Here is a 21,879-nt window from a genome sequence, read left to right as displayed (position 1 = left end):
AGGGAACCCAACGCCCCTCCAAGGGAGGGCCCAGGCTGTCTTCTTTCTCGGCCATGACTTCCCTTCTTAAATACTGCATTTTAATCAAACGGATCCAGAGCTCCTTTCCACGGTCACTTGTGAGAGGAAATCACAGTAACGTGCGCCTTGCAGTGGCATGGTCTATGCCTCTCTAGTGCTCCCACGGGTTAAATGGTCTGAATCGGGTCCCTCTGGGCCGGTCTGCACAGTAGAATCTCTTAGATGACAAAACACGCAGCTGTCTGGGCCCTATCCCAGACCTAGGAAGCTATCCCTGGGCGGTGGAGTCTAGGAATGCGTGTTTTCAAACAGGCTCCTTGGATGAGTCGCCTTCAGGCTGCCCAGCACTGGACAGGAGTTCTGCTGAGAGTTTGCAGAGGAAGACACAGCTTCTGCTCTTTCAGGTAAACTGGGCTAAGACGAACTCTGCACATTCACTGTCTCATTACCCACTGAGCGCCAGCTGAGCCGTAGATGCTGGAAGAATGTGCAGGTAAATCAGAGCTGGCCTGGGACTTTGGGGGATGCTAGTGTGGCCGGGCAGCTGCCTCTCAGGACAGAAGGACCCAGAAGATGGGTGGGGGGTACCAAGGGCCTCTGGGAGGTGCAGACGGCACTAAAGGAACATGGAAGGAGCGAGTGTCTGCCACCAGGTTTTGGGAGTGACGAGGGAGGCTGGGGCAAGAGTCAGGGAGGGGTGCTCGGGGTGGTGGCATTTGAGGTGGGTTTTGTTTGGACAAGTGGGCAATGAGGGGAGAGGAAGGTACCCTGGAGGGGAAAACCACAGGAGCAAGGGTACAGAGATGATAAATGGGGCAGTGCCATGGGTAACAAGTCAGCACGGCATCATGCCAGGCCAAGGGCAGGGCTGGCATGCTGCAGCCTGCCTGGGTCCCCCTGGTGCCTCACACGGGGCTGGCATCTGAGGGGCCGCCGGTACTCGCTGAGTGACAATCTCTCAGAGTGACCGTGTCCTTGTCCTGCTCCACTGGAAGACTCCAGACCCTCAAACCAAGGAACATTCCAGCAGGAACTCCACGCCACCTCCTGGCCTTGGGAACTGCAGGTTCATGGGAATTGGGCTGATTTAAGAAGAACTTAGCCGACCCACATGCCTCCCACGCTTCATGTAGCAGATGAGCCTTGACAGCATGGCAGGGACTCCTTTAAAAGAAGATCCCCTTGAATATTCACTGAGGGCTTGAATGTGGCAGGTGGTTGACTGAACTGATGATTTAATAAAATGACTGCTCCTTGAATTGACCTCATGAGGTGGGCCTCATCCTTATTATCCCATTGACGCGTGTAGAAACCGGAGCACAGACCGGGAGGTAACTTGCTCCAGGCTTCACAGCTACTAAGCAGGATTCGAATCTCTAATCTATGCCAGAGCTCACACCCTCAGGGCCACAAAACTCGGTCTCCTATCAGGGAGGAGCCATGGAGAGGCAGGTGATGAGTGAAAAGGACAGGGGAACAGGGATGGGGAAACTGTCACTCCACTCTCCTTTACCTTTGGTGGGATGTGAGATGAAGTGTTTAACCACTGAACCCCGTATCGCCCGCTGCAGCGACCATGGGCCACATGCGGCTACTGAACACCCGGAATGGGACTACTCTGAATTGAGTTGTGCCGGAAGTGTAAGGTACACACTGATTTCCAACACTTACTGTGAAAAAAATAATAGGTCTCATTGACCATTTCAGGGATGCCTGGCTGGCTCAGTCGTGGGGTCTGCGGCTCTTGGTCTCGGGGTTGAGAGTTTGAGCCCCACACTGGGTGTAGAGATTACGTACACATAAAATCTTAAAAAAATAATTTCCAAGTGTTGGTTACATGTTAAAGTGAGACTATTTTAGATATACTGGGTTAAACAGAGTATATTACAAAAATGAATCTTACCTGCTTCTCTTTACCTTTTTTTATGTGGCCACCAGGAAATTTAAAAGTATTTTTGTGGCTCCCATGATTTTCTACTGGACGGTGCTCATTTAACATCTCAAAGCCTGTCCCCCCATCTACACAATGAACATGTAGCTACATTTCCTAGCTCACGTTGCTGTTATAGTTCTGAAAGTACCCAGTACTATGAAACATACAGTGTCTAATATCAACTTTCCTTTGTCTTCTGAAGATGGTGGGGTTTGGGTTTTTTGGCTGGAGCCATACACTGCCTGGAGAGGCAAGGAGCGTTTCTGAGCCAGGGCTTCATGGGAAATCAAACCCAAGACTCTGCATGCGGAAACCAGCCTGGGCGGGAGCCCGGGGCAAGGACCTAGGAGCCACGGTGGAGCAGGGAGATCAGCCTTAAGGCATTTTGGATGCTGGATGCTGGCCTCCAGAGGGAGGCCTCTCCTCCAGCCCCATCTGTTTCCTGCCCGTGTTCAGCAAGAACAACAACAATGGTTCTGAGTGTCTAGTGTCTACCACTCACTTTACTGACATCATCTCCAGCTCTCACAAAGCTCTATTAGGCCCCTTTTCAGACGGAGAACTCTGGAATTCAGAAGAGGGACATACTCTGCTCAAGGGCATGCGGTTACTAAGCGGATGAGCTGTGGTTCCAACCGGGGTCGGCCACCCAAGCCCATGTCCTTCAAACATCATTCTGTCGCCCTGGGCCTGCGGATTGTTCACTTGCGGGCACCGTGGAGCGGTGTGCAGGAAATGACCAGGATTTTTCTAGTGGCCTCTCTCCTGGGTTTTGTCCAAGTACAATACAGAAAAGATACTTTTGGAAAGAATCGGAAGATACAAAGGATGGAGGGTCCCTCGGGAAGCATCTAGATCAGTGGGTCTCAACTGTGACCACACAGTTCGCATCGCCTGGGAGCTTTAAAGACTATTGATGCCTTGATCCCATCCCAGACTCTGGTGCGACTGGTCTTGGGTGGCGGGTGGCCTGGTGGGTGGCCTGGTGGGTTTTGTTTGTTTTTACAAGCTCCCCAGGTGATGCCAATGTGCAGCCAGGGTTGAGAGCCATTGTTGCAGGGCAGGCCCAACCCCTTCAATATCCAGGTGAGACGACTGCGGCCCTGGGGGGACGGGGTGGGGGGCGGGGGGGAACTACTGGGGCCTCTGCTAATAAGCAGCCACATGACCTGGCCTTACCCTCTCCTCATCCTGCAATGAGGAAGATGAACGTGCCGAGACCCATCCACATAGGGGCCACGACTAAGCTTATGGTACTGGTTCAAACCACAGGGGGTTCTGGTTACCCTGAAAATTCTGTTCTCTGGAGTACCCCATTCCGACCTCAGCCTCTGCTGTGTGTCACCTCGGGCAAGTCTCATGTCCTCCCTGAGCTACAGGGTCTGCGCCAGTCAAGGGTGGAGGATTCCAATTACACCCTGGGGCTCTGTTGTGAGGGTTGTGTGCGGTCATGTCGCCTGGGACTGCTCTGCCGGCTCAGCTCAGATGTTGGCTACTCCTTTTGTTGGTATTACTCTCCAAGAACTCGGGGCAACTGGGGCCTCGGGCATGCGGAGGGTGCTAACTGCATGATGTCGTCTTGGGTTCTGACAGTAGTGGTTGGCCATGTTCAGGAGACCAGAGGTCAGGGGAAGAACACGGACGTCTGGCCTGCTCAAGCGGCACGGGGCTCCACCCATGCCCTCTGCCCTCAGCTCACGCGACTCCCTTTGCCCAGCCACCTTTTATTTCTCTGAACAAGCGGGGCCTCTTCGCCCCTCTGAGCCCTCCCTTGGGCCCACAGCATCAGAGGCTCTCCTCAGGAACCCTGGTGTGCCCTGTGCCCATGACGATGGCTGAGCTGCCAAAAGACCCCTTTCTCAGGTGGGGAGTGTGAGGCGCAGGGAAGCTGGAGTTCACTGAGGCCAAGCTGTGGTTAGGCAGGTGTGGATAATGGCCTCCCAAAGAAGCCAATGCCTAATTCCTGGAACCTGGGGATATGTCACCTTACACAGCAAAGGGACGTTGCAAATAGAATTCAAGTGAGGGATCTGAGATGGGGAGATTGTCCTGGCGGGCCCAATGTAATCACAGGGGTCCTCATACGTGAAAGAAGGAGGCAGGAGGGTCAGAGTTAGAGAAGGAGATGTGATGATGAAAGCAGGTGCCGCAGAGAGATAGTTGGGGGAGGGGGGGTGGGAGAAGGAGGGGGAGTGATGGCAGAAGGAAGGAGGGGGAGACTTGGACATGTTAGGTTACTGGCTTTGGAGACGGAAAAGGTGGGACACCTGGGTGTCTCAGTGGGTTTAACGTCCCACTTTGGCTCAGGTCATGATCTTGCGGTTCCTAAGTTCGAGCCCTGTGTCGGGTTCTGTGCTGACAGCTCAGAGCCTGGAGCCTGCTTTGGATTCTGTGTCTGCCTCTCTCTGCCCCTCTCCCGCTCAGCTCTGTCTCTCTCTCTCTCTCTCTCTCTCTCTCAAAAAAAAACGATCATTAAAAATATTTTTTTGAAGATGGAGAAAGGAGCCACGAGCCAAAGAATGTGGGCAACCTCTAGAAGCTGGAAAGGGCAAGCAAACCAACTCTTCCCTAGAACCTGCCTACACCACGCCTTTAGCTCAGTTAGACTCCTTTTCACACTTCTGATCTCCAGAACTTTAAGAGAATAAATCTTTGTTGTTTTAATAAGCCAGTAAATTTTGGGTAATTCATAATTGGGAAACTAATACAGCAGAAGACTGGACTTTGGCTTTGTACCCAAAGGTCTTTCCACATCTCTAGGAAGGGAGCCAGAGTGGCTCACAGGGCAGCACAGGAGGAGCCCCAGAGAGACACGGGCTCTAATTCTGGCCTGGCACTGACTCACTGTATAAGTGAGGCCCCCCCTTGTCCTGGAGCCACAGTCTCCCCATTTGCAAGGGACTGGTGTCCATCACCTGTAGGTCCCCCCAGCTTTCACATTCTAGGATATTACAGGTCCACTCCACACATTGACCCCTAAACTTCTACCGTGGGACAAGCTGCTATTTCCTAACACTTCCAAGAGGGCCTAGCTGAATGATGGGACAGCTGTCTCCAGGGGCAGACAGGCCTGCAGGTGCACCCAGCCTTTACTGCTTCATAGCTGTGAGACCTGGAAAAGGTGCTTAACCTCCTGGAGCCTTGGTGTCCTCACTTGGAAAATATGGATAATAATTTTTACCACTATGGTTGTTGGGGATTAAAAAGGATCAGCATGTGATACGCTCAGCACTGTGCCTGGCATTTAGAAAGTGTTCAGCAAGGCGTGGTGGTGATGCTGGTTCTTGCTCACCACGGGGTGCTAGGCTTGAGGGAGAGAGCAACTCTGTTCACCCCCAGCTGGCAGGAACACCACACAGAGGTGGCCAGCTGGGAGGTCCCTGAGCTGAGGCTCTGAGACAGCCTGGGAGGAGCTGTGCTTCCGGTTGGGGATGTTTGCCCTGGTTCCCTTGCAGTGGACTTTTAGGGGGAGGTGACGGTCCCGAGTAGGGTGTGTTGGCAAGGGGTCACTAGGTCAGCCACTGGGACCAGCCTAGGTCACTTGTACTTACTCAAATGGGTCGCTTGGGTCAGCTTTCTGAAGTTCTGGAGGAATTGGTATCCGCTTATAGTACATCTCCCAGTCAAAGGCGCCCCGCATGGCATCGCCCGCCTGCGTTTCGTACCGAAAGTCATCATGGTCGATCACGTCAATCATCGGGCACACAATGGTCTTGCGGTTCCGGGCGATGCGGTCTGAAGAAGCCAAGAGATGCCCATTACAGAGGCAGGACAGGGGAGCAGCTAGGTCCACGACCCTGCTCTGCAGCTTACTTGCATTCTTAACGTGTTCCCTGAGTGACTTCTCCGAATGCTCGACTTTGAGAATCCCAAGAGCAAGGGAGAGGGCAGGCTTTAAGAAAGATGGACCAGGGCTCCCGTCCCAGTCCTGCTACCTGCGAGCTACATAAACAATGTCTCTGAGCCCCAGTGTTCTCCTCTGTGAAATGGGGAGAAGAGGTTCAGCACCACAGGCTGGTAGGAGGACAGGATATAATGATGGTTCGAGGTATCCAGCACGGTCGCCTGTAATGGTCAGCGCCATTGCAGAGAGAGATTAATTTCTTTCTGGGAGGGCTCCTGTTCTGGCCCTGTCAGGCTCCGCATTCTGGGTCCTAAGCTTGACTCGTGGCCGAAGTAGCCAGGCACGCCAGCTCCTCAAAACTTCCCAGCTATGGTCAGTGAACAAGTGGTCCTCCTTGCGAGAGAGTTTAGCTCGCTTTTTCCAACAGCCAGAACTACTGAGGGGGGCATGTACTATCCCATGAACTCCTCCTGACTGATGTACAAGCAAAGCCTGGCAGACCTCTGCCCTGCAGGAATGCTACAGGCTAGGTGATTCAAGATGGCAAGGGCAGTCCCTAGCCAGATGGCTTTTTACGGTCCCCGTTAAGCCAGGGAGAAGCTGATTCTATACAACGCACTCTGCCAATCTACCAACCAGAATTTTAAGGTTTGGTTTGTTCTGTTCTTCGATGTTCCTTCTGCCAAGAAGCCGTGGCTGCAGCTTGGGGGTGCCAGTGATAAAGGGGCCAGTGGGCTGTGCTGGGGTGCCTGGCTGCTTGGGCCAGCAGTCAAGTTCAAGGGTGGGAATGTGGAGTCTGGTAGGGCCAGTGTAGGCTGGCATCTGCCTGGGGCTTGGGCTTCATCAAGTACTTTTTTCTTCCAGGAGAGAAAGCAACATTCTTGCCCTTTTCTAAACTGCAAGACAACAATCCATAGATGGGTCATTAAATTGATCGAGTGTGTGTGTGTGTGTTTGTGTGTGTGCATGTGCATGCGTATAATGAACCAGGAAAGAATACTGAATGTCAGGGTGCATTCCACCTGATAAGAAAAAGTACTTTTTTAAGAAACAGGTTTCCGTTATATTGCATGGGTGTGTATCTGTGTACTGGATTGAGATGTCCAATGTGTTTCTAACTGTGGCACATTGGTTTAAAAAGTCTGAGAAGTGCTGCTTTCGGCAGTGTGTCCTCTGGGGTACCAGTGCCCGATGTACCTATGGTGTGTTTAAAAAACTGCCAGGGCTGCTCCTGCCCCAGGTGCACCGAATCAGAATCTGTGGGGGCAGAGCTTGGGTCTGCCTTGTGAACAGGCTCCCTAGGGATTCTAATGAAGTCGAAGAAACTTCTCCAGGGAAAGATCTAGAGAGGGGCCTCCCTTCCTAATTGTAATTATTCATGCCCATGCAGGGGATTTCACTTCTGGAGAGGCTCTGGGCCGTGGCTCTGCTGCAGGCTGGCTGAGAGCAGGAGGTGTGAGGGGTCAAGGCTTAGCATCAGAGAGGCAGCATTCCAGGGTGCTGCGCTCACTTGGGGACAGAATGCCCAGGTCCCAACCCTGGCTTTGTCACCTACAAGCAGTATAACCTTGACAAAGGTTATCTGATGCCTCTGAAACCTCGCTTCCCTGCCGACAAAATGGAGGACGACAGCACCTGTCTCATGGGGTTCCTGTGAAGACCGAGGGGGACGGTGGGGCCAAGATGCTTAGCTCAGACTCTCGCACATTCACACATCCCATTAGTGGTCCGCGGACATTGCTATGACCAGGATTGCTGAAAGAAGCTCAGAAGCTGAGCACCTTCCTCATTCTCTTTGCTCTTTAGTTTTCTCATTTGTTCTACATGGATAATAAGGCCTGGCCTGTCTACATTCCCATGTAACTGTCAAATTCAAAAGTGGCTGTGGCCTAAAAAGGCAAGGGACTAGCAGAGCCATGATGATGATGATGATGATGATGATGATGGCAGAAATGAGGATAAACAGTGGCTTTCCTTTGGGGGGCTGAATCCTTCTCTCTGGCTCAGGAATGCCTCATCTGCACAGAAGGCAGAGAGAGCTGTGCATGGAGGTGTTAATGGTTTTGAGACAAAGCCCTGATGCGCTCTGTCGGCTGCTCATATTAACAGGGACAGACTTTTGCATCTACACCATTGGTTCACATTTCTATTGGAAAAAGAAAAAATAAAAAGAGGGAGAATGTTTCCTCCATGTATTCTGCAGATTATGAAAATTACCCTCATATATTTCCATAGAAACAGAGTTAAGGGCTATTTAGACTCCCAGCTCAGCTTTGTGGCCCTCCACTTCGAGTCACTGAATGACCCAACAAATGAGTTGTTCCTTCAGCACTATAAATTAGGTGATTTATGGTGAGACTTTTTTTCTTTCTCTTTTTCTTTTTCTCTTTCAGTAATAAGAGGCAGATGCAGAGACCTCTTGGTTTAATTAAATACGGAGTTTACCAGAAAATCTGGGTTATATCCTTTTCCTAACCCAGTGGGACCCTGGACCCTTGGGATCAGAAGCGTATCATCTAATACTGAAGTTCCATGCTGATCTGTGTTAGAAAACAAATTGGCTGGATTAGCCCATTCAACTATGTGGGTTTTGCTTTCTGTTCTCACCTCTGCCTGATGGTCTAACCAGTGCTCGTCCAAGTGTGGTCCTCGGACCAGCAGTGCTGGCACCACCTGGAAGCTGCTTAGAAATGCAGCTTCTCAGACCCTACCCCAGACCTCTCCAATCAGAAACTCTGGGGTGGGGTCCAGCACTCTGTGTTAGTGAGTCTTCCAGGTGATTCTGACACAGGCTCAAGTTGGCCCTGAACTACAGTCTCCTTTGCTTCCTGAGCTTTCTGTTATGGTGAGCATCCCCATTCATTTGTGAGTTTTAATTTCTCCCTGGATTGATAATGCTTCTCCAATCTGTCTCTGGCCTGTCCCTCACCTGATTCCCAGTCTCAGTAGGACATTTCCTCTTTGATGTCCACCTGTTAGCACCAGCTCATCACCTTCCACAAATCTGAACTCCGCAGAATTCAGACCTGCTTCTTCAACAAGCTATGAGGCACCTCACTGCCCAGCATCCAATCCTCTTGTCTCCCTTCTGTCCACATGGCTATGATGGATGACTTCTGGATCATGCTGCCCTGTCCACAGCCCTTTCCTGATAGCTGCTGGAAATTCTCCAGAGAGGAAATGAATTTAGGGAGGCAATGTGATTTCTGACCATGGACAAAATTTGGGGGCAGAGAGATGGTAACTTTGACACTTATGACCCAAGGGAACAATATTGAGTCACTCAGTATCTCCAAACCTCAGCTTCTTCTATGAAATGGGGACACTTTTGACCTGGCATGGTTTTGTGAGGACTGGAGATAATGCTTATCACTTCCCTGGCTCAGTAGCAGGGCACTGAATGTTAACTATTCTAAGTTGCTAGGATAATGTCCCTCCACAATGTGGCTCCTACAGCAGACAGCCTTGACTTGCTTTCCAATAAAACTTGAACTAATCTGGGAGAGGGAATCATGTAACTAGACTGTAGTGTGCTGTAGGACTTTGGGTAAGTCACTTTCCCTCTCAGCTTCCTTCTCTGTAAAACGAAGGGACAGGACTCGAATGGATTTTTAAGGTCTCTGTGAGCATTCCTGAATCCCTCGTGGCACCTGGCATTGGATGGCAGCATCTCAAGCAGTCAAGAGAACCCTTGTGGATGATCCCTGCAGAAGGCTGGGGCCCACCTTGCCTTGGGAGGGTCTCTTACCGAGCAAGGGGGGGAGCCAGTTGACATTGGCTTCACAGTGTGAGTCTAAGAATGTGATGACATCCCCAGTTGCTGCAGAGGCCCCCAGCATCCGGGTCCTTATCAGCCCTTCCCGCTTCTTGGTTCGAAGAATTCTCACACTGGGGAAGAGGGCCATATAGTCTTCAAGTGGCTTCTTCAAGTGTTCTGTGAGAGAGACAGAAGAAGACAGATGGACAGATGGGTTAGAACAGCTGCTTAGTAATCACTCTTGTGACTGCTCCCTTACGTGTGCACCGTATTTTATAGTTTATTTTTTTATTAAAAAATTTTTTTTAACGTCTATTTATTTTTGACAGAGAGAGAGAGAGAGAGAGAGAGAGAGAGAGAATGAGTGGGGGAGGGGCAGAGAGAGAGGGAGACACGGAATCTGAAGCAGGCTCCAGGCTCTGAGCTGTCAGCACAGAGCCTGATGTGGGGCTCGAACCCATGAGCTGTGAGATCATGACCTGAGCCGAAGTTGGACGCTCAATCGACTGAGCCACCCAGGCGCCCCTGTACTTTATAGTTTAGACACAGCTTTCCCATACAATGCCTCATGGGACCTTTCAGATATGGCCAACGAGGACAGGGACCACCACCTGCATGCTGTAAATGGGGACTCCGAAGCTCAAAGAAGTCCAGGGATAGTGCCAGACCTGGAACACACAGAGATCATCTGCGTGAGAGTGTGGTCAGTGGTGGTTTATGCTTGGCTGATACCTCTTCCCTCATTTTCCGGAATCAACACTCTGATTTTTCTTGGTGAAACCGCCCCTCCCATTTTCCATCCATTACACTTTGGTGGGGCTCACCCCACCCCTGGATCCAAGGGGGAGGAGCAGGTAGGATGGGCCTGACCAATCAGGGCATTCCATTTCCTTGCCTACAGTGATTGGTTCAGGAATGGCCATGTGACCCGAGTTGATCCAAATAATGAATCCTGAGAAGTTTTTTTTTTTTTTTCAGAACTACTGAAAAACCAGGCCCTTTCTTCTCATTAGAGTTGCTAACTTGGCTGGCCATAAATCTGGAGCTGCTGGTGACATCTTTGGCAAATGAGGTGATAAGAGTTGGGGGAGGGGCAGTTCTGCTGACATTGAAGTAAACATGTAAAAAGAATCAAGAGATGGAAATTATTCTGATGGCATTTTGATTCCCCAGATCCCTCTGTGCCTAAAGCAGATAGACTCCTAAATGTTCTTACTACACACGAAACAAATTCCTCTTCTTGTTCATGCTAATGTGGGTTGGGTTTCTATCCTGTGCCTGGTAAAGTCATTCTGAACAAATCTCAAAAATTATCTCTTTTTACTAAAAAAGTCCCAGCCTTAACACTGGTGTCTCTTTAGTTTAATCAGGGTTAGAGCACTTTATGAAAAATCTAGTATGGCTACAAAAAAAGTCCTAACGTTTATACCACACTTAATGATGAAATAGCGAATGCTTTTATCCGATGATCAGGATAAAGGCTGTATTCTCTCTCACCACTTCCATTCAGCATTGTACTAGAACTCCTAGCCAGTGCAACTGGCAAGATAAAGAAATAAAGGCATAAAGATTGGGAAGAAAAAGGTAACAGTATCTTTACCTGTAGATGACATGATTATTCACATAGAAAAATCCTAAGAAATCTACAAAGAAGCTAGCAAGATTTCAGGATACCGGTTTAAATGTTGATTTAAAAATTAGTTGTATTTCTAAGTACTGGCAGATTAAAAAAAAATTGGAAAATTCAATTTAAAATAGTAAGCATACAATTTGCAATTTAACACAAGAAGTAAAATCTGTATACTTTGAAACTGCAAAAACACTGTTGAAAAATATTAAAGACTAAAATAAATGGAAAGACAGTCTGTGTTCATGGACTGGATGACTTAATATTGTTAAGATGGCAATACCTCCTATGTTGATCTACAGATTCAGTGAGATCAAAATCACAGCTGATCTCTGCAAAAATTGACAGTTGACAAGCTGATCCTAAAATTTATGGAAGAGATCAACAGATCCAGGATAGCTAAAAATCTTTTGATTACTTACACATGAACATTTACAGCAATACTACTCACAACAGCCAAAGATTGGAAATAACTCAAGCTTCCATCACCTCATGAATGGATAAACAACTATGAAATATATTCATACAATGGAATATCAATCAACCATAAAAAGGAATGAAGTACTGGTACATGGTACCATGCAGATGAACCTCAAAACATTACACCAAATAAAGGATGCCAGCCACAAAAGGTCACATGTTGTATCATTCTACTTGTATGAAAGTCCAGAATAGGTAAATTTATAGAGCCAACAAACAAATTAGTGATTACCAGAGACTGGGGTAGAGAGAGATGGGGAGTGACAACTCAATGGGTATGGTGTTTCCTTTTGGAGTGATAAAACATTTTGGAACCAAGTGATGGTTGCACAACATTGTGAATGTATTAAATGCCAGTGAATTGTATACTTTAACATGGTTAATTTTTATGCTATGTGAATTTTACCCCAATTAAAAAAAATGGGTAAAAGATCTGAATAGGCACTTCTCCAAAGGTGATATACAAATGGCCGATAAACACATAAAAGGATATTCAACATCCTTAGTTACCAGGGAAATGCAAATCAACACCACAATGAGATACTACTTCACATCCACTAGGATGGCTATAATGCACAACTCAGATAATAAGTGTTGACAAGGATGTGGAGGATAAGAATCTCTATATACTGTTGGTGGAAATGTAAAATGGTGCAGCCACTTTGGAAAACAGTCTGGCAGTTCCTCAGTTAAGCACAGTTACCATATTACCCAGTAATTCCATTCCTAGGTGCACACGCAAGAGAAATGAAAACACACATCCACCCCAAAATTTGCGTACTAGTGTTCATAGCAGCAATATTCAAAATATCCCCATATTGAAAACCATAGAAATATCCATCAATTGATGAATGAGTGAACAGAACGTAGTATATCCACACAATGGATTTTATTATTCCACAATAAAAAAGGAAAGAGCGATTAAGACAATATGGATGAACCTTAAAAAGAGTATTCTGTGTTAAAGAAGTCAGACACCTAAGGCTAGATATTATATGATTCTATTTATATGAAATTTCTAGAAAGACAAAATTACAGGGACAGAAAGGAAGTCAGCAGTAGTCTAGAGCTGGGTTGGGAGTGGGGACTGATTACAAACAGGCACAAGGGAACTTTCTGGAGTGATGGAAATATTCTAAAACTGTATTATAGTGATCATTTTAAAACTGTATAAACTGACCTAAGAACTGAACTGCAGACTTAAAATGGGTGATTTCTGTGTTATGCAAATTATACCTGAATAAGGTTGTTAAATGGAAAAAAAAATGTATTTCTATATCCTGGCAAAGAACAATTGGAAAGTACAATAAAAATACCATTTATAATAGCTTCATATAGATAAAGACCCAAATAAATGGAGAGATAAATCATACATATAGACTTGAAGACTCCATATTGTTAAAGAGTCAATTCTCCTCAAATTCATCTATAGATTCAACATAATCCCAATGAAATCACAGCAGGTTTTGAAATTGCCAACTTTCAAAGAACCTAAACTGTGAAAACAAAAACAATCTTGAAAAAAGAATAAAGTTGGAGGACTCACTGATTTCAAAACTTATTACAAAGTCAGAATAATCAAAACAATGTAATACTGGCAAGGAATAAACATAACCAATAGAACAGAATAGAGGAGCCAGAGGTATACCTATATATATGTCATTGACTGACTGGTTTTTGACAAGGGCACCAAGGCAAATTCAATGAGAATATAAAAGAATTTTTAAAATGTGCAACAAAACAAATGAGCAAAGGGAAAAAAGAAAGACAAACCAAGAAACAGATTTAACTATAAAGAACAAACAGATGGTTACCAGAGGGGAGGTGGTGAGGAGATGCGTGAAATAGGTGATGGGGATCAAGAGAACATTGGGGGCACCTGGGTGGCTTAGTTTGTTAAGCGTCCAACTCTTGATTTCAGCTTGGGTCACAATCTCATGATTAGTGGGTTTGAGCCCCTGTTGGGCTTTATGCTGATAGTACAGAGGCTGCTTGGGATTCTCTCTCTCCCTCTTTCTCTCTGTCCTGCTCTCTCTCTCAAAATAAATAAATAAGCATTAAAATAAAGAGCACACTTATGATGATGATCACTGAGTAATGTACAGAATTGCTGAATGGCTATGTTGTGCACCTAAAATTACCATAACACTGTATGTTAACTATACTGGAATGGAAATAAAAAACTTGAAAAAATAAAACAGCTAGCGTAACTGGATAAACACATGAAAAAAGATGAAATGCAACCTCTACCTCCTACCATACACAACAAATAATTTTAGATGGATAGCAGGTTTAAATATAAAGGCTAAAGTTATAAGGTTTCTTGAAGAAACATAGGAGAATATTGTTGTAAACTTGGGGTAGGAAAAGATCTCTTAAGACATAAAAAGCACTAACCCATAAAAGGGAAGACTGATAAATTGGACTTGATTAAGAACTTGCTCTTCAAACTTTGCTCATCACAACACATCAAAGACATCAGTAAGAAAATGACAAGGCAGGCAACAGTTTGGGAGAAAATATTAACAATACATGAATCTGATGAAGGACTTGTATCAAGAATATGTAATGGATTCCACCAAAGTCAATAATAAACAAATGACCAACTTAAAACTAGGCAAAAAGCTATGAAACATTTTTACAAAAATACATTTCACAAAAGAATTGATATACAAACAGCCAACAAGCATATGAAAAGATGTGGCTCAAATTAAAAGCCTGAGATGCCATTTGCTATACATTCCTCAGGGAGAGGAGTTAAGATGGTGCAGGAGTAGGGGGGCTCTAAGTTTGCCTCATCCCTCAAATACAGCTAGATAAATATCAAATCATTCTAAACACCCAAGAAATCAATCTGAGGGCTGAGAGAACAAAACCACAAGTCTACAAGTAGAAAAACGACTACTTTGTGGAAGCTTCTTTTAACAAGCAGATCAAAGCACCTAGATCTAGGGTTTGTTTCTTCTTCTTCTTCTCTGGACAAAATGACAAGATGGAAGAATTCATCCCAAAAGAAAGAACAGGAAGTTGGGGCATGTGGGTGGCTCAGTCAGTTAAGCGACTGACTTCGGCTCAGGTCATGATCTCACAGCTCATGGGTTTGAGCCCTGCATCAGGCTCTGTGCTGACAGCTGGGAGCCTGGAGCCTACTTTGAATTCTGCGTCTCCCTCTCCTTCTCTGCCCCTCCCCCACTTGCATGCACTCTCTCTCTCTCTCTCTCTCTCTCTCTCTCTCTCTCTAAAATAAATAAACATTGAAAAAAAGAACAGGAAGTAGAAGTAATAGCCAGGGATTTAATCAATACAGATATACAGATAGAAGTAAGACGTCTGAACTTGAATTTCAAACAACAATTATAAGGATACTAGCTGGGCTTGAAAAATGCATAGAAGGCACTAGAGAATCCCTTAAAAGAACTTTTAGTTCTTTTAGATTAAAGAATTAAAAACTAGTCAGGCTGAAGTTAAAAAAACTATTTAAAAAAAATTTTTTTAACGTTTATTTATTTTTGAGACTGAGAGAGACAGAGCATGAACAGGGGAGGAGCAGAGAGAGAGTGGGAGACACAGAATCTGAAACAGGCCCCAGGCTCTGAGCTGTCAGCACAGAGCCCAACTCGGGGCTCGAAATCACAGACCGTGAGATCATGACCCGAGCCGAAGTCGGACGCTTAACCGACCAAGCCACCCAGGCGCCCCTGAAATTAAAAAAAAAACTATAATCAAGATGTAAATCCAAATGGATGCCATAACAATGAAGATGAACAAAGCAGAGGAGAGAATCTGTGATAAGGAAAATAAAACTATGAAAAATAATGAAGTTGAAAAGAAGAGGGAAAGAAAGGTAATGAATCATGAAGGTAGACTTAGAGAACTCAGCAACTTCTTAGAGCAATAATATTTGTATCACAGGAGTCCCAGAAGATGAAAGAGAAAAAGGGGCAGACGATTTATTTTAGCAAATTACAGCTGAAAAGTTTCCTATCTGGGGAAGGATACAGACATTTAAATCCAAGAAGCACAAAGAAGTCCCATGAAATTCAACAAAAGCTGGCCATATGACCTAGACATATCATAGTCAAATTCACAAAATACACATACAAGGAAAGAATCCTGAAAGCAGCAAGGGAAAAAAAAGTCCTTAACCTACAAGGGAAGACAGATCAGGTTCGCAGCAGACCTATCCACAGAAACTTGGCAGGCTAGAAGGGAATGGCAGGACATATTCAATGTGCTGAATGGGAGAAATATACAACCAAGAATACTTTATCCAGCAAGGCTGTCATTGAGAATAGAAGGAGAGATAAAATGTTTCCCAGCAAACAAAAACTAAAGGAGTTTGTGACACTAAGCCAGCCCTGCAAAAAATATTAGAAGGGACTCTTCGAGTGGGGGGAAAAAGACCAAAAGCAATAAAGACTAGAAAGGAACACAGAACATCACCAGAAATACCAATTTTATAGGTAACACAACAGCACTAAATTCGTACCTTTCAGTAATCACTCTGAATGTAAATGGTCTACATGTTCCAGTCAAAAGACACAGGGTATAAGAATGGATTAAAAAAACAAGACCCATCTATATGCTGCATAGGAGACTCATTTTAGACCTAAAGACACCTGCAGATTGAAAGTGAGGGGATGGAAAACTGGAGTAGCCATGCTTATGTCAGACAAATTAGATTTTTTTTTTTTTTTGGAGTGAAAAGCCTTTAGTTTAATGATACTCTGCCTCTTTTTTTTTCAATATATGAAATTTATTGTCAAATCGGTTTCCATACAACACCCAGTGCTCATCCCAAAAGGTGCCCTCCTCAATACCCATCCCCCACCCTCCCCTCCCTCCCACCCCCCATCAACCCTCAGTTTGTTCTCAGTTTTTTAAGAGTCTCTTATGCTTTGGCTCTCTCCCACTCTAACCTCTTTTTTTTTTTTTTCCTTCCCCTCCCCCATGGGTTTCTGTTAAGTTTCTCAGGATCCACATAAGAGTGAAAACATATGGTATCTGTCTTTCTCTGTATGGCTTATTTCACTTAGCATCACACTCTCCAGTTCCATCCACGTTGCTACAAAGGGCCATATTTTATTCTTTCTCATTGCCATGTAGTACTCCATTGTGTATATAAACCACAATTTCTTTATCCATTCATCAGTTGATGGACATTTAGGCTCTTTCCATAATTTGGCTATTGTTGAAAGTGATGCTATAAACATTGGGGTACAAGTGCCCCTATGCATCAGTACTCCTGTATCCCTTGGGTAAATTCCTAGCAGTGCTATTGCTGGGTCATAGGGTAGGTCTATTTTTTTTTTTTAATTAGGATTTTAGTATATTTTCTTTACTAAGTTTTCTTTTTTTTTAAAATTTTTTTTTTAACGTTTATTTATTTTTGAGACAGAGAGAGACAGAGCATGAACGGGGGAGGGTCAGAGAGAGGGAGACACAGAATCCAAAGCAGGCTCCAGGCTCCGAGCTGTCAGCGCAGAGCCCGATGCGGGGCTTGAACTCACGGACCGCGAGATCGTGACCTGAGCCAAAGTCGGCCACTCAACCGACAGAGCCACCCAGGCGCCCCTGGGTAGGTCTATTTTTAATTTTCTGAGGAACCTCCACACTTTTCCAGAGTGGCTGCACCAGTTTGCATTCCCACCAACAGTGCAAGAGGGTTCCCGTTTCTCTACATCCTCGGCAGCATCTATAGTCTCCTGATTTCTTCATTTTGGCCACTCTGACTGGCGTGAGGTGATATCTGAGTGTGGTTTTGATTTGTATTTCCCTGATAAGGAGCGACGTTGAGCATCTTTTCATGTGCCTGTTGGCCATCCGGATGTCTTCTTTAGAGAAGTGTCTATTCATGTCTTCTGCCCATTTCTTCACTGGGTTATTTGTTTTTCGGGTGTGGAGTTTGGTGAGCTCTTTATAGATTTTGGATACTAGCCCTTTGTCCGATATGTCATTTGCAAATATCTTTTCCCATTCCGTTGGTTGCCTTTTAGTTTTGTTGGTTGTTTCCTTTGCTGTGCAGAAGCTTTTTATCTTCATAAGGTCCCAGTAATTCACTTTTGCTTTTAATTCCCTTGCCTTTGGGGATGTGTTGAGTAAGAGATTGCTACAGCTGAGGTCGGAGAGGTCTTTTCCTGCTTTCTCCTCTAGGGTTTTGATGGTTTTCTGTCTCACATTCAGGTCCTTTATCCATTTTGAGTTTATTTTTGTGAATGGTGTGAGAAAGTGGTCTAGTTTCAACCTTCTGAATGTTGCTGTCCAGTTCTCCCAGCACCATTTGTTAAAGAGACTGTCTTTTTTCCATTGGATGTTCTGTCCTGCTTTGTCAAAGATTAGTTGGCCATACGTTTGTGGGTCTAGTTCTGGGGTTTCTAGTCTATTCCATTGGTCTCTGTGTCTGTTTTTGTGCCAATACCATGCTGTCTTGATGATTACAGCTTTGTAGTAGAGGCTAAAGTCTGGGATTGTGATGCCTCCTGCTTTGGTCTTCTTCTTCAAAATTACTTTGGAGATTCGGGGCCTTTTGTGGTTCCATATGAATTTTACGATTGCCTGTTCTAGTTTCGAAAAGAATGCTGGTGCAATTTTGATTGGGATTGCATTGAATGTGTAGATAGCTTTGGGTAGTATTGACATTTTGACAGTATTTATTCTTCCAATCCATGAGCAAGGAATGTCTTTCCATTTCTTTGTATCTTCTTCAATTACCTTCATAAACTTTCTATAGTTTTCAGCATACAGATCTTTTACATCTTTGGTTAGATTTATTCCTAGGTATTTTATGCTTCTTGGTGCAATTGTGAATGGGATCAGTTTCTTTATTTGTCTTTCTGTTGCTTCATTGTTAGTGTATAAGAATGCAACTGGTTTCTGTACATTGATTTTGTATCCTGCAACTTTGCTGAATTCATGTATCAGTTCTAGCAGACTTTTGGTGGAGTCTATTGGATTTTCCATGTATAGTATCATGTCATCTGCAAAAAACGAAAGCTTGACTTCATCTTTGCCAATTTGGATGCCTTTGATTTCCTTTTGTTGTCTGATTGCTGATGCTAGAACTTCCAACACTATGTTAAACAACAGTGGTGAAAGTGGGCATCCCTGTCGTGTTCCTGATCTCAGGGAAAAAGCTCTCAGTTTTTCCCCGTTGAGGATGATGTTAGCTGTGGGCTTTTCATAAATGGCTTTTATGATGTGTAAGTATGTTCCTTCTATCCCGACTTTCTCAAGGGTTTTTATTACGAAAGGGTGCTGAATTTTGTCAAAGGCCTTTTCTGCATCGATTGACAGGATCATATGGTTCTTATCTTTTCTTTTACTAATGTGATGTATCACGTTGATTGATTTGCAAATGTTGAACCAGCCCTGCATCCCAGGAATGAATCCCACTTGATCATGGTGAATAATTCTTTTTATATGCTGTTGAATTCGGTTTGCTAGTATCTTGTTGAGAATGTTTGCTTCCATATTCATCAGGGATATTGGCCTGTAGTTCTCTTTTTTTACTGGGTCTCTGTCTGGTTTAGGAATCAAAGTAATACTGGCTTCATAGAATGAGTCGGAAAGTTTTCCTTCCCTTTCTATTTCTTGGAATAGCTTGAGAAGAATAGGTATTATCTCTGCTTTAAACGTCTGGTAGAACTCCCCTGGGAAGCCATCTGGTCCTGGACTCTTATTTGTTGGGAGATTTTTGATAACCGATTCAATTTCTTCGCTGGTTATGGGTCTGTTCAAGCTTTCTATTTCCTCCCGATTGAGTTTTGGAAGAGTGTGGGTGTTTAGGAATTTGTCCATTTCTTCCAGGTTGTCCCATTTGTTGGCATATAATTTTTCATAGTATTCCCTGATAATTGTTTGTATCTCTGAGGGATTGGTTGTAATAATTCCATTTTCATTCATGATTTTATCTATTTGGGTCATGTCCCTTTTCTTTTTGAGAAGCCTGGCTAGAGGTTTGTCAATTTTGTTTATTTTTTTCAAAAAACCAACTCTTGGTTTCATTGATCTGCTCTACCGTTTTTTTAGATTCTATATTGTTTATTTCTGCTCTGATCTTTATTATTTCTCTTCTTCTGCTCGGTTTAGGCTGCCTTTGCTGTTCTGCTTCTATTTCCTTTAGGTGTGCTGTTAGATTTTGTATTTGGGATTTTTCTTGTTTCTTGAGATAGGCCTGGATTGCAATGTATTTTCCTCTCAGGACTGCCTTCGCTGCGTCCCAAAGCGTTTGGATTGTTGTATTTTCATTTTCATTTGTTTCCATATATTTTTTAATTTTTCTCTAATTGCCTGGTTGACCCACTCATTCTTTAGTAGGGTGTTCTTTAACCTCCATGCTTTTGGAGGTTTTCCAGACTTTTTCCTGTGGTTGATTTCAAGCTTCATAGCATTGTGGTCTGAAAGTATGCATGGTATAATTTCAATTCTTGTATACTTATGAAGGGCTGTTTTGTGACCCAGTATATGATCTATCTTGGAGAATGTTCCATGTGCACTCGAGAAGAAAGTATATTCTGTTGCTTTGGGATGCAGAGTTCTAAATATATGTCAAGTCCATCTGATCCAATGTATCATTCAGGGCCCTTGTTTCTTTGTTGACCGTGTGTCTAGATGATCTATCCATTTCTGTAAGTGGAGTGTTAAAGTCCCCTGCAATTACCACATTCTTATCAATAAGGTTGCTTATGTTTATGAGTAATTGTTTTATATATTTGGGGGCTCCGGTATTCGGCGCATAGACATTTATAACTGTTAGCTATTCCTGATGGATAGGCCGTGTAATTATTATATAATGCCCTTCTTCATCTCTTGTTACAGCCTTTAATTTAAAGTCTAGTTTGTCTGATATAAGTATGGCTACTCCAGCTTTCTTTTGGTTTCCAGTAGCATGATAAATAGTTCTCCATCACCTCACTCTCAATCTAACGGTGTTCTCATGTCTAAAATGAGTCTCTTGTAGACAGCAAATAGATGGGTCTTGTTTTTTTAATCCATTCTGATACCCTATGTCTTTTGGTTGGCTCATTTAATCCATTCACATTCAGTGTTATTATAGAAAGATACGGGTTTAGAGTCATTGTGATGTCTGTATGTTTTATGCTTGTAGCGATGATGTCTCTGCTACTTTGTCTCACAGGATCCCCCTTAGGATCTCTTGTAGGGCTGGTTTAGTGGTGACAAATTCCTTCAGTTTTTGTTTGTTTGGGAAGACCTTTATCTCTCCTTCTGTTCTAAATGACAGACTTGCTGGATAAAGGATTCTCAGCTGCATATTTTTTCTGTTCATCACATTGAAGATCTCGTGCCAATCCTTTCTGGCCTGCCAGGTTTCAAAAGAGAGATCAGTCATGAGTCTTATAGGTCTCCCTTTATATGTTAGGGCACATTTATCCCTTGCTGCTTTCAGAATTTTCTCTTTATCCTTGTATTTTGCCAGTTTCACTATATGTCGTGCAGAAGATCGATTCAAGTTACGTCTGAAGGGAGTTCTCTGTGCCTCTTGGATTTCAATGCCTTTTTCCTTCCCCAGTTCAGGGAAGTTCTCAGCTATTATTTCTTCAAGTACCCCTTCAGCACCTTTCCCTCTCTCTTCCTCCTCTGGGATACCAATTATGCGTATATTATTTCTTTTTAGTGTATCACTTAGTTCTCTAATTTTCCCCTCATACTCCTGGATTTTTTTATCTCTCTTTTTTCAGCTTCCTCTTTTTCCATAATTTTATCTTCTAGTTCACCTATTCTCTCCTCTGCCTCTTCAATCCCAGCCGTGGTAGTTTCCATTTATTTTGCATCTCGTTTAAAGCGCTTTTCAGCTCCTCCTGACTGTTCCTTAGTCCCTTGATCTCTGTAGCAAGAGATTCTCTGCTGTCCTCTATACTGTTTTTAAGCCCAGCAATTAATTTTATGACTATTATTCTAAATTCACTTTCTGTTATATTATTTAAATCCTTTTTGATCAGTTCATTAGCTGTTGTTATTTCCTGGAGATTCTTTTGAGGGGAATTCTTCCGTTTGGTCATTTTGGATAGTCCCTGGAGTGGTGCGGACTTGCAGGGCACTTCCCCTGTGCTGTAGTGTATAACTGGAGTTGGTGGGCGGGGCCGCAGTCAGACCTGATGTCTGCCCCCAGCCCACCGCTGGGGCCACAGTCAGACTGGTGTGTGCCTTCTCTTCCCCTCTCCTAGGGGCGGGATTCACTGTGGGGTGGTGTGGCCCGT

General features: G+C 44.5%; 1 protein-coding gene across 7 annotated transcripts in view; it reads right to left on the bottom strand.

Moving 5' to 3' along the window:
- The window catches only part of GALNT10 (polypeptide N-acetylgalactosaminyltransferase 10), a 223,090-nt gene that overhangs the window by 31,114 nt on the left and 170,097 nt on the right, over positions 1 to 21,879 (bottom strand). For all 7 annotated transcript variants that reach the window (XM_058720956.1, XM_058720982.1, XM_058720988.1 and 4 more), the window contains 2 exons: positions 9,547 to 9,732; positions 5,506 to 5,689 (listed from right to left, as the gene is read on the bottom strand). In XM_058720956.1, coding sequence (XP_058576939.1) covers positions 5,506 to 5,689; positions 9,547 to 9,732 — 370 coding nt within the window. The remainder of the gene's footprint in view (positions 1 to 5,505; positions 5,690 to 9,546; positions 9,733 to 21,879) is intronic.

The sequence above is a fragment of the Neofelis nebulosa genome, chromosome 1, assembly GCF_028018385.1.
Source record: "Neofelis nebulosa isolate mNeoNeb1 chromosome 1, mNeoNeb1.pri, whole genome shotgun sequence".
NCBI classification, from domain to species: domain Eukaryota; kingdom Metazoa; phylum Chordata; class Mammalia; order Carnivora; family Felidae; genus Neofelis; species Neofelis nebulosa.
Note: the sequence above shows the minus strand (reverse complement) of the source record. Positions and strands in the feature narration are given on the sequence as shown.